This window comes from Natrix helvetica (assembly GCF_964273705.1).
Source record: "Natrix helvetica genome assembly, chromosome: 1".
NCBI classification, from domain to species: domain Eukaryota; kingdom Metazoa; phylum Chordata; class Lepidosauria; order Squamata; family Natricidae; genus Natrix; species Natrix helvetica.
In genome coordinates, this window is record NC_138548.1 from 351,750,347 (window position 1) to 351,764,169 (window position 13,823).

The following is a 13,823-nucleotide window of genomic DNA, read 5'->3' on the forward strand; positions in this document are numbered from 1 at the left end:
AGTATTTATAAGTATCTAGCATTCCTCAAGAACTTGGGTTTGCCATTCTACGTTATGGTTTCACCCAGTGGTGGGTTCTAGCAGAGACCACTGCTGGTTCACTCAGGGGCATGTCATGGGGAAATGAAAGGGTCCTGTCAATTAGGTGGGAAGTCAGCAGGCACCAGAATAAAACAGGATTTCTGGCTTTTTAATTATCAACTACTGCCAGGAAGCCCTAGTGAATTCTCTTTTCTTGCCTTGTGATAGATGTTCATATATTTTTTTTCTTCAGGAATATAAAGTCCTGAATAGAATGTTCAACTGAGTTCTCATTATATAATTTGAATTTCCTAATCAATTTACTCTTGGCTTCAAAAATTTTCCATGTCAAAGCAGGACTTGAGAGGGATAGATCTTGCTTCCATATTTTCTCTCTCTTTCTCAATATCTAAGGAGACCTCCATATCTAAGGAGATCTAAGGGGGGCACAGGCTGGAGGAGACCTGTCAAACTGGTGGCCTGTGAGCTGGATGTGTCACATGTAGGCCATGCCCACCCCAGCTCTGCAAAGGCAAAAAATATCATGATACATCACGATCTCGCCCGTGACGCAATTGACTTTGACACCTGTGGGCTGGAGTAACACAATCAGTTTGGTGAAACTCTACAGAACAGAGTTTTGTCTTTTTAAGTGCAATAGAGTGAAATTGCAATGCTTCTTCAGACAGAAGCACCTGAGAGGAGAAGCACCTGAGGGCAGAACAAGAAGCAATGGGTGGAAACTACCTTAGTTTTTGGAGTATAAGACGCACCTTTTTACCTCAAAAAAGAGGCTGAAAATCTGGGTGCATCTTATACACTGAATACAGCATTTTTTGCCTCCCAAACCCCTGTCTCCTTCACTAAAATGGCTGTGCATAGCTTGTAGGACGGCTTCCAGAGTGCTCCTGGGAGGGCAGCACAGATAATTTCAAATACTTCACAGATCTACACACAATCAGATGACAACAGCCAATGTCTCACAAAACATTGAGAGTTTGATATCAGCAGTAATCTTTTTTTCTTTCATTGATTTATTTCTTAACATTTGACGTCCCTTTTTTGGGGGTAAAAAATTAAAGTTCTGATTCTACCATAGCTTCTAAAAGAAGAGATTTTTTAAAGAATATATTGGATGTTAGAATGAAAATATAAAATAGATAAAACGAACTTCCTTAAGAAATTACCATGATTGATTTAAACATTTGTCTGGGGGAACAGTAATAAGCAAATGGGTCCTATTTTGCTTGCTAAGCTATGCAGGTTTAAAATGACATTTCTGTTTTGCTTTTCAGAATAAGCTGCTCTTTGGTATTCAAATCAGGTCGAAAAAGAATAATGTAGCACTTGGGGAAAAAGATGCAACCCAGCAGTCCAGCACTGGAGGCCAAAATAGAGAAGACCTGCACGGCCACCATGTACTTGCCCTTGGTGCTGAGGTAGGTGGGCACAAAGGAGATCCAAACACTACAGAAGACCAGCATGCTGAAGGTGATCAGCTTGGCTTCATTGAAGGCCCCAGGAAGCCTCCGGGCCAGGAAAGCTACTGTAAAGCAGATGGCTGCAAGGAAGCCCATGTAGCAGAGAGCAGTGTAGAACATGGCAACAGAACCTTCATTGCACTGTAGGACAATCTCTGTGGCCTGGGAAGTCATATCTGAGTCGGGGAATGGGGGACTGGTACCTAACCAGATAGCGCTGATTGTAACTTGGACAACAGTGCAACAAAGGACAATGGAGTTGGCCAAAGGCTTCCCCAGCCATTTTCTCATGCTATTTCCTGGTTTGGTAGCTAGGAAGGCCAGCACCACCATGATAGTTTTGGCCAAGAGAGAAGAAACAGCCACTGAGAAAATGATGCTGAAGGCTGCTTGTCGAAGAAGGCAGGTGACTCTACTTGGCTGGCCAATGAAAAAGAAGGAAGACAAGAAGGACAACAGGAGGGATATAAGGAGCAGGTAGGAGAGGTCCCGGTTGTTGGCTTTGACTATTGGAGTTTCCAGGTGCTTAATGAATATGCTTAAAACAAAGCCGGTGGTCAAAGAGAAAAGTAAAGCAAAGGAAGTAAGGATGATCCCCAAATCTTCTGAGTAGGATAGGAAGGTTATCACCTTAGGAACACACTGATCTCGGTTCTTGTTGGGTTGTTGGTCCTTGGGGCATCTCAAACAATGTTTGGCATCTGCAAAGAACAAATGCAACACTCACGTACTTCAGTAGTTTGAGAGTTCTCTTCTCTTGGTAGGATTTTTGTTCACAAGGTTGTCAATAAGCACAGTTTGGAAGTAATTTTACACATGGGAATGAATTAAGTCAATATATACAATTATGTGCAGATACTCCCTATATACATTTTTAATAATACCGGAGAATTCTATTGATTAGGAAAATGGTAAATTTAGAAGACAATCTATTGGATTTTGTTCCCAGTCTCTACCATAGACCACAAGTCAATCTTAATAACCTTGCCAGAATATGGGTAGTCCTCGACCTATGACCACAACTGACCCCCAACTTTCTGTTGTTAAGTGATACATTTATTGAGTTTTGTCCCATTTTACCACCTTTCTTGCCACAGTTGTTAAGTGAATCACTGCAGCTGTTAAGTGAATCTCAGTTCCCACTGCTTGTCAGAAGGTCATTTGATTAGCCGCAACCCTCTCCCGAAGGACTCGGGGCAGCGTACAATCAAAACAAATAAAATACAGATAAAGACAACATACATACATAAGAAACAAAGACATATACATGTGCAAGGAGGAGGAAGACTAATAAGTGAAGACAATTAAAAACACAATTTAAAATCCCATTAGATAAAATTACCGAATTAAAAAACCCGTCAGGAGCGTAATGAAGATTATGGTTGAGCCAGGCCAGCTATTTGGAATAGGTGGGTCTTGAGCTTTACACAGAAGGAGCGGAGGTCAGTGGTGGTCCTAATATCTGGAGGGAGGTCATTCCACAGGGCTGGGCCCGCCACAGAGAAGGCTCTGCTCCTAGGCGCCGCCCCTCGACACTGTCTGGTGGACGGCACCCGGAGAAGTCCCTCTCTGTGTGAGCGGATTGGTCGCAGGGATGTATGGGGCAGGATGCGATCCCGCAGGTAACTAGGTCCTGTGCCACGGAGCGCTTTAAAGATGGTAATCAACACCTTGAAACGCACTTGGTAGACTACAGGGAGCCAGTGCAGCTCGCGCAGGAGAGGTGTTACATGGGAGTACCTCGTACTCCCCATAATTGCCCACGCGGCCGCGTTCTGGACCAGCTGCAGTCCCCGGGTGCATCTCAAGGGGAGCCCCATGTAGAGTGGGGCCCTGGATGCTGCAAGAGTTTTAAGTGTGAAAAAATAGTCATAAGTCATAGTTTTCATTGCTGCTGTAACTTTGAATAGTCACCAAATAAACTGCTGTAAGTCAAGGACTACTATAACAGTGCTATTCAGAGTAAGACAAATTTGAAAAATATCAGAAAACCCCTTTTGATGTTTGAATATGTGTCATCTAAGTGAAACCTTTCATTGAGACAAGAAAGACTCCTTTGTTTCTTCATGGCAAGTTCTGTACTTTGCATACAACCATCTCTTTTGAGTTTCAAAAAAAACCCTGCGAGGTAGCAAGAAAAGGGTAGTTTCTGCAAAGGGCTAGAAAAAGTCCAAAAAATCAAGATGGTGGTCATAATCATCTTGAGTTTATTGATTCCCCTGAGGCAGTGTTTGGGGTGGAGATTCTGGGATTTGAAGTCCACACATCTTAAAGCTTCCAAAATTGACAAACACTGTCCTGAGATTAGCCCTGGGAGAAAAAGTGACTGTCCTGTGTAGAATTAGCTCAAATTGCATTAATAAAGGTAAAGGTTTCCCTCACACTTATGTGCTAGTCGTTCCCGACTCTAGGGGGCAGTGCTCATCTCTGTTTCAAAACCGAAGAGCCAGCGCTATCCAAAGACGTCTCCGTGGTCATGTGGCCGGCATGACTAAACGCCGAAGGCGCACGGAACGTTGTTACCTTCCCACCAAAGGTGGTTCCTATTTTTCTACTTGCATTTTTATGTGCTTTTAAACTGCTAGGTTGGCAGAAGCTGGGACAAGTAACGGGAGCTCACTCCATTATGCAGACCTGGGATTCAAACTGCTGAACTCCTGACCTTTCTGAACGACAAGTTGAGCATCTTAGCCACTGAGCCACCACGTCTCTGTAAATTGCATTAATATGTTATTGATTTATCCACCAGTATGTATTCTACAGATCTAGGACAACTTTTGCCACAGCCAAATTGCCAAGGGGCAGGTCAACACAGATCAAGAGTTACACTAACTGGATGGTGGTGAATGGAAGGATTTATACTCCTTGCAGACAGCTGGATATTTACATTCTTTTAGCAAGTCATTAAGGTCACCTGGAGGTTTATCTGTGTCATCAGGGTCACCTGAGTGGTGCAAATGAGTGTGGAGCCTTCTTCTCCACTCAGATCCTGATCACACAGATAGACCCCCAGGTGGCCTCAGTGACTTGCTAAAAGGATGCAAATGACCAGCTGTCTGCAAAGAATATAAATCCTTCCATTCCCCAGCATCCAATCAGAGCTGAAGAAGTTTCTTGGATGAGAAGTGAAATGTCTTCAAAGAAAAACCAGAAAGTCCAGTTGCCTCTTGAAAAAACAACACCTTTCAGGCAACTACGGCCTGGATGACTGAGAATCTATATAGACAAGAGTCACACTGTGTTCTGACCCCCCTCTCCATGCCTGTGAACAAGCCAAAACCCAGGCTTGGCTGGTTGCCATTGTTTAATTGCAGATAACAGATTTTTTGGCCGAAGGCCCAGATAAATCAGAATACAAGAAAAACAAACCAGATATTCAGACACGGCTCTAAGACATCGACTTTCTTCACTGCTAATTTCGAATGGTTGTTTCCTGCAAATGTCCCCTCCCAACGCCTCACCTATAAGCTCTCTTGGGAGGGGCCAATCTACAACCATCTGTGCTAATTATCATCTGTGAACCTGCCTACGAAGCTGCTCCTTTCGTTTCTCAGCCAGTCTTACTCTTGCATCAGGGACTGACTGCCTTTGATCTTCCCCACTGCTCCATGCCTCAGGCAGCTCCTGGTGGACAACCAGCCCCTCTGGTCCCTGCTCTGAATCTGCAACCTGCAAGGGTCTTCCACATCATCCAGGGCAGACTCAAATGATCCCTCACTATCTGAGTCCAGCATCAGCTGAACTGGATCCTGCTGGGCTACAACACACTGATATCAAAGAAATTGTGGGATAGAATTGTTATGTACTGAACTTTCCCTGCCATAGACTTGCATTGCTGACACCTGTTTGGCTAAGACGCAGCAGCCTGCCGGCGGGAGAATCCAGCTACCTGATTGGTTACATGCCTGACAGCTCGACTATAAAAGAGCTGTCAGCTGTCTTTTGCCACTGTTTGCCGGTCCGAGATTTGTCGTACTTATGAGCTGTTTGTCACTGTTAATAAAGGTTGTGTTAGCTTCAACCTGCCTTGCCTCAGTCCCTGTCTGCCTCGTTCTCCCTACAGAACAAGAATAATGAAAGAAAATATACAATAAGAGGGACAAAATAAAATGTGAATGACAAAAATGAAAATTTTAATTTTAAATATTTGAATTGCTGAATTGTCCCAGAGTGAGCTGGCCACAGCGAGTTGGCCGCAGTGAGTTGGCCATGGAGAGTTAGCTGCACCAATTTGGCTGCACCAAGTTGTCCCATTCCAATATTCTACACTTCCAAATCTAGCCAATAGTGGCTATGGGGATTCTCAGTCATCCAGGACATGGCTGTACGAAACAGTGGGCTTTCTAGAGATCATTCCTTTTGGAAAAGGAAATTGTTTCCAATGTATGCCTCTAGAGTAGGGTGTCAAATGGATACAGCCCACAGTGCTTAAATGTGGCCCGTAGGGCTGGCCTGGAAATAACAAAGGACCAGCCCATGGTGCCTCTGGCACCCAAAATGGGGTGTGGGTGGGCCTTGTACAGCCCTGCTTTGGCTGGCAAAGTACTCCAGGAGGCCGTGCAGGCTGAGAACAGGGCACAGGTCCTCACATGTCCCCCCTGTGCCCTGTTTTGGCCACCAGGGTGATGGAGGAGGAATCTATCCTGTCTCCCCCCTTCCCGCTGTGCTGCAGGCCGCCAAGGAGAATTGCAATGCTGATCCAGCCTTCGAAGAAATCCAATTTGACACTCCTGCTCTAGAGATTTTAATAAGTTATTTATTTTATTCGAAACAGTCTTGGTTTTACGTTTTTTAACTGAATAAGGCTACGGACTTGTGATTGTGAAATGAAAAAAAAATGCAGGATAGAAGTACAACTAACTGACATGGTAGAATTAGTTGTGGCTATTCAAAAGTAGTAAAGACACCAACAGCTTTTCTCTCTGGGGTCACCCACCTTCCTGAGTGGAGATGGTCCCTTCTGCACAAGGAATACAAGCATAGCAGCAAACCGGTTTATCTTCATCAACCAGCTTGACAAACCCAAGCAGGCAGCTATCCACACACCGAGACTTTGGCAGGGGCTGAAAGATAAAGAAAAGGAACAGCCAATGAAATAGCTGGAGCTGCTGTTCCTGTGAAATTAGTCCTACAATAGGAAGCCACAATGAAACTGCTGGCCCAAATTTTAACTTGCTGAATCTAATCAGAAGAACTGAAACAGCTGCAAGTGAAGACAGGAAAAGGATCGTGTTTAATGTCGATCATGACCTTGTATCACAGAATGCTTGCTAAATGATGCTTTTGGATCTCGATTTGACCTCTGATTAAATTGACGGACATCTTTTTTGAAGCCAGCTAAGCTGGTAGCCAAGGGACACTGTGGCTCAGTGGCTAAGATGCTGAGCTTGTCGATCAGAAAGGTTGGCAGTTTGGCAGTTCAAATCCCTAGTACTAGAGTGAGCTTCCGTTACTTGTCCCAGTTTCTAACAACCTAGCAGTTTTAAAGCACGTAAACAAATGCAAGTAGAAAAATAGGGACCACCTTTGGTGGGAAGGTAACAGTGTTCCATGCGCCTTCAGCGTTTAGTCATGCTGACCACATGACCATGGAGACGTCTTCGGACAGCAGTGGCATCTTCGGAGATGAGCACTGCCCCCGAGAGTTGGGAATGACTAGTACATATGTGTGAGGGGAACCTTTACCTTTTTAAGCTGGTCTTTTTGGGAGAGGGGGCGGTCTAAAAATCTAAGAAATAAAATAAATAAATAAATAAATACCATATCTTCTGGGAGCAAAGCCCAATGTTTAATTGCATGCTATGCGGGAAAAAAATGTTTCCTTTTATCTATTCTGATTCTTTCAGGATTCAATGTCATTGGATGGCCTTTGGTTTTTCTGCTTTGGAGTGGGGAAAATAGCTTTTCTTGGTCCATTTCATTAACACCATACACAATTTTGTAAACCTCAGTAACGTCCCCTTTTTTGCACCACATTTCTATGCAAAAAACGCCTCCCCCAACCCTCAGGTGTGGCAATCTTTCCTCATAGGAAAGCTGCTACAGCCCCATGATCACCTTAGCTTTTCTCCTCTGAATCTTTTCTAACTCTACTGTATTATTTTTGAAGGGCAGAGACACAGAACTTCACATAATATTGAATGGGATGGAATGGAATGGAACAGAATAGCAATAGCAATAGCACTTAGACTTATATACTGCTTCATAGTGCTTTTCAGCCCTCTCTAAGTGCTTTACAGTGTCAGCCTATTGCTCCAAACAATCTGGGGCCTCATTTTACCACCTTGGAAGGATGGAAGGCTGAGACAACCTTGAGCCTGGTGAGATTCAACCTGCCAAACTGCTGGCAGCTGGTGATCAGCAGAAATAGCCTGCAGTACTTCACTCTAACCCCTGTGCCACCATGTCTCGGAATGGAATTGAAAGGAATACTTGATTTGGTCTGGGACAGAAGGTCTCACTGTACCTGCAAAGCAACAGAGTAATAATAATCAATAATGACAAGAAGAGGGGGTAGTAGAGAAGATGAGAAGGATAATAATAATAGTACAGTCACACTACATGGATAAATACACATAGATATTAGACAAAACGGTGAGAATTAGGTGTTCAGTCCTGTGATGGCACAAGGGAAAAAACTGTCCCAGTGTCTACTTATTTTGGCATGCAATGCCTTATAGTGATGTCCTGAGGGGAGGAGTTGAAGCAGTTTATGTCCAGGATATGGGGGATGTGAGCAGTGGTGGGATTAAAATAATTTAACAACCAGTTCTCTGCCCAAATGACCAGCTTGATGGGCGCTTCGCCTTAGCTGTTACAATGTAATAAGGGTTAACCAGAGAGGCAGTTTATGTAAGCAGGGCAATAAAGATTAGGCTAGAAACAACACCAGAGTGTTTCCTTCCTGCCTTCCTTACAGGATTAGCCCTGTAAAGTGCAAAAAAAAAAGAGATTTCTTCCAACAACCGGTTCTCCAAATTGCTTAGAAAGTTAACAACCGGTTCTCCTGAATAGGTGCGAACTGGCTAAATCGCACCACTGGATGTGAGTTGTGGAATATTCCTGTTCCAGACTCAGAAAAAAAACATTCAGTAACCTCACCCAAACTTCCCCAAATCATCCCACTTAACATATTTGCTTCTTCTCTCCTTTTTATGACCAACTTCTACCTACTCTTGTTTACACTTCTGTGTTTCTCCTCTGCTCTGAACAGCATTGGACAATTGCAGGATATCAGAAGGCAACATGGACATGTCTGTGGAATCATCTGTGGTCAAACAGACTTTTTGGGTCTTCCTGATCTTGGAATCTTGATTGAAGTTTGAATGAAGATCTGAATGAAGTTTGGCCAGAGACTTTCAGATCAGCAACTTTTAACTGAGCCCTCCATGTCCTGTCCTAAGGCACACAATAAAATCTTTGGAGCATGACTGCATGGCAAAGAAAACCAGGTAGAACATAAGGAAAATGAGAATTTTTATTCTGTAGCATCCTTCTGTCAGACAAGTGACAAACCTGTTTGAGAACATGCCTCAGATATTAGGAAATGCTTACAAAATGTGGGATATGAAAGAAAATTTAACTTCCCCACCTTGTTGACCTGCATGGACCTCTTGATTGCCTTCTGGTCCATTCTGAACTTGAATGTGTCTTCTGAGCATTTTTCCAAACTCCCAATGTTCACTTTGATAACAGATCGATTGGGAAGTTTCACCCAGTACATGATGTCAAAGTCAGCTGCCAGGTCCCCTTTCTCATCCAAATAGACTCCCTCCATAGAATTATTGTAATACTGGGCGATGCTCAGGAAAGGGTGAAGCTGGAAAGCACAAGCAAAATGAAAGAACTGAAGAATAGAGCAAAGCAAGACGGAGATCTAAATTTTCCTGACTTGATTTTTGATTTTATTAAATTTATAAACCGCTCCCTCTCCCCGAAGGGACTCGGGGCGGTGTACAGTCAAAAGTTAAAACACCATATATATACATAGAGGAGGCATCAAAAACCCATAAAAACGGATTAAAAAAAACGGATTAAAGTAAAAACGGATTAAAAAAACTGATTAAAAAAACGGATTAAAAAAACGGATAAAGTAAAAACGGATTAAAAACGGATTACATAAAAATCTGTGCAATCATAATAAAATTAAAACTACATTAAAATCTACCCCAGAAATTTAAAATAACTGCCAGGAGGATTAAAGAATAAAACTATAATTTTATAGCATAGACTGCATAGATCAGGGGTGTTAAACTTGTGTCATCATGGCATTGTCATGTGATGTACCGTGACTCCTCCCCTTCACTATACTGGGCATATGCGTGGCCAGTGCATGACGCATCCGGCCCATGGGCCATGAGTTTGACAATCCTGGCACAGATGTTCTTCCTGTAATTCAAAGCTGAGTTGTAGGGCTGAAGGTCATTCCTTGGAGTGAGCGCCGTCCATCTTCCAATGGGCACCAATCAAAGTGGAGAGTAACATGAAAACAATAGATTGAACATTGCAAACACTCTCCGAATTTTCAAATGATCCATCCAGATATCTGGCAAGAGGATCAATCATACACTGCACTGACAGGAGAATTATTTGAACCGTAGGCTGCGACTTCTGAGTCGCACTAAAGAGAGAGAAAGAGTTTTTCAAAAAGAAATTCACTAAAGCAACCGTTCAGTTTGGGCGCACATGAGCAGAAATGTACGGGCGGGTGGCCACAGCCTCCTCCTGCCGTTACTGCTGGTTCACCCAATCTGGGCCGAACCGGGAGCAACCCATCTCTGGACTGTTCATGTCTCATGATTTTATTTGACATTTTCTGAGAGATTAAGTAATTGATATTCATTCATGGACATGGTGTGGAATTTATTATTATTTATTTATTAGCGTTTATAGACCGCCCCCTCTCCCAAAAGGGACTCGAGGCGGTGTACAGTCCGTAGCAAAAATACAACAAGTTAAAATTATTAAATAAATAGATATGTGAGGAGGATAAAAGATGTGCCAAACTGTACAGCTGAATAAATAAATCAGGATATACAAAATTTGAAATCCCAATATCCTGTAAAATTAAATTTAAAAGAGACAATCCCTCTAAAAACCAATATGCCAGGAGGAAAACATAATTATGCCAGACCAGCCAGTCGGAACAGGTGGGTCTTCAATTTTTGCCGGAAGGAGCGGAGGTCAGAAGTGGTTCTAATGTCGGGGGGGAGGTCATTCCAGAGGGTTGGGCCCATCACAGAGAAGGCCCTACTCCTCGGTGTCGCCCGTTGGCATTGCCTAGTGGACGGCACCAGGAGAAGCCCCTCCCTGTGAGAGCGAATTGGCCGCAGGGATGTGTGTGAGAGGATGCGATCCCGCAAGTAACTAGGCCCTGTGCCAAGATGTTCAACGTGGCTGTGAGCAGAATATAGTATAATTCCCCATCTTCATAAAGTCAAACAAAACAAACATTAAACGTAAGAATTGGTTTAGGTGTTAAGTCACAAAATTGGGCTGCATGTTCTGAGGTACAAAAAGACTTATCCAGATGGGGTTTGTTAAAGAATATGTCTCAGACCAGCCATTACTTAGACCTCTGAATAGAAACAATCCTTGGCTTCATTTGTTTAGAAAAGTATAATTTTATTAGAGATTAAATATATTGCAGTACTGCATAGCCAGAACTAAGAACTGTGTGCCAAAATCCCTAAATTCTATTTTTCCCACCCCTAACTGTCCCTCACTGCCCATCCTACTGTAACCAATAAAGTCCATGCAAGATCTTTCCATAACACTCAGTCCAAGCACAGTTTGGTATGTGGCTCCCTCCTTCTTTCAGCTGGATGACCTTGAGACAGCATCTCGAGGTGGTACAATATCTACTTTCGATTCCCCGAACATCCCCCTTCTTATCTTCCCTCTCACAATTCACGTCAGTCTGTCACCCCATAACAACAAAGCACAAGTAAGCATAAGGTGGCAGCTGAAAATATGATTGCGCCTCCCCATTTCATTTACATTCACTCATAGACTTTATAAATTCTTGTATTAATTTTTTTGCAAGCTGTAGAAGCCAAGTTGAAGGTGACTCTGAATACCACATAATTCCCCTCTTCATAAAGTCAGGAATAAACTTAAAATAAACTTAAACCTATTTGTTTCATAGCAATAGCACTTAGACTTATATACCACTTCATAGTGCTTTTACAGCCCTCTCTAAGCGGTTTACAGAGTCGGCATATTTGCCCCCAATAACCTGAGTCCTCATTTTACCCACCTCGGAAGGAGGGAAGGCTGAGTCAACCTTGAGCCTGGTGAGACTTGAAAGCAAAATATCCATAAAAAGCCAAAGATTACAGAATGAGAGAATGGATTTTCCCCTTCAGCAGAAATCTTTGTGATGGAAAAGGAAAGTACCTGCCATGGCTGCAGTCTTTGAACTCCTGATCTGTTTCCATTTTTCATGGGCCTCCTCTGGGATCGGAGAGAATAGGCCGCATGTAAGGCATGTGCAACAGTCCAGATGGTGTGGTAAATATGGTAGCCATCCAGGGACAGAATCTTTTCCCGTACCTCAGGAGAGACGTTCGGCCATTTTTTCCTTTCTTTGCATCTTATCCAGCCTTTCAGAGATAGGGCATGCTTTGAATAGGAACATGAAAATACTAAACCCGCAAATTTCTCGGTAAAAGAGTAAAGTTTCTGGAAATAATCATATTTTATGTTTTGATTTGTCCGGCTAAAGAAGGAAAGAATACTATGGGTGTACTTGAAAGATAAAGCACTATACGACAATGGCAAGGTGAGGTCCCAGAAAGCTGTTGTGACCCAAACTTTTCCCACAGCAGGTTTCTCCACTTGTCTCAGAATGACTTGGACATGTGCTATTCCATGTGAGAAGGTTAAGGCCTCAGCAAAGTAAAGAAAGACATTGACTTGACTCCATTCGTGGAAAAGTCCAGGGTGATAGTTATTACCCTTAATATTGACTGAAATGGTTTTGGAGAATATTACACAAATGCCATTCTGGACTAGTACGGGCATAAAGAGCCTCGTGAATTTCTCTCCATTTTCAGTATCTGCAGCAATGAGTCCAATCAACGTCCAGCCGAAATGTTGGAGTATTTTGACAATCCCCGGGTACTCGTGTGCTTCTTTGGGGAAGGTTGAGTAAAAAAAAGGGAATCGTTTTCTGTCACTCAAAACCTGGGAAGCAAAAGTATAACTGACCTGAAAAAGAATGGGAAATGTTAACATTTTCTCTCAGATCAAAACTAAAATATTGATTGGCCAAAATTCCGACTAAAGGTCCTTATTATTGACTCAACCGTTGATCCTTCCAAGGTCAGTAAAATGAGGATCCAGATTGTTAGGAGCAATATGTTGACATTGCAAACTGTCCAGAGAGTGCTATAAAGCACAGTGGAATGGTATATAAATCTAAGTTCTATTGTTATTTGTTCATCTGTGGCCATTTTGAAATCTTTTCCAAAAAAAGACATGCAGGATATCCCCTTGCTCAGGCCCTGCAATTCTCCTTATGAGCCCTAATATTTTTGTTTTGCAGTATCCAACAAGGGTCCACCAATTTGGTGAAGAGCCTTGGAACAAAAAGTTCATATTTAATTCAGATTCTTGAACCTTCTCCCCCAACTCTTGTTACCTATCATGGCCTTCAGGGACTTTACGCCCTTTCAAATGACCAAGTGCTCACGTGTGCGCACAGATCTACCTGCGGGATCTTGAAGGTGTTCAGCATGGTTGATATCTGAATGGACATATCTGAATCAGCTCCTTCAAGGACCGCCAGTGTGTTCCTCCATTTTCCACAGTTATAATTTGGAATATCTGCATCTCCTTTTGAAAGCAGGTCCAACAAAATTTCCGAAGTCACCTTTGTGTTAAAATAGTTGTCATGAATATTGTAGCCCAGGGTGACATTGGGTAAGATTTGGGGAATCTGGTTGATCTCCTCTAGGGCAAAAAGGAAGGACAGGGCTTTCCAGTACATTGTGGAGCCTTTTCTGCAAATATAGGTGGATCAGATTTTCATCCTGCATTCAATCAGAATGGCATATTTAACGAGGGATCCTTTGATTCTAATATTAATAAGAAAACTTTGTCAGAACCACAGGATCTAATTTCTAACTTCTGCTTCGGTTGCTTTACAAATCAGATGCATTGCAGATATCATGTTTTTTAAAAAATAGAGATAGAACTGGAGAGTCTTCATAAAGAAATCAATTCTATGTCTTCTTTTGAGTCTAAAAGCACAGAACTGACAAAAGGATTTTGTGGCTCCCTAAAAGTTACAATTCTCTTCTTGCCTATTCGATTTAC

General features: G+C 42.7%; 1 protein-coding gene across 1 annotated transcript; it reads right to left on the bottom strand.

Annotated features, from left to right (window-relative positions):
• Positions 1 to 1,286: 1,286 nt before the first annotated feature.
• On the bottom strand, positions 1,287 to 13,494 carry LOC309384220 (vomeronasal type-2 receptor 26-like; the record flags this gene model as incomplete). Its single annotated transcript, XM_081937461.1, has 4 exons — positions 1,287 to 2,203; positions 6,439 to 6,565; positions 9,094 to 9,321; positions 13,216 to 13,494. 4 exons carry the CDS (start codon positions 13,492 to 13,494, stop codon positions 1,287 to 1,289), a joined length of 1,551 nt encoding a protein of 516 aa, XP_081793587.1.
• Positions 13,495 to 13,823: the final 329 nt, after the last annotated feature.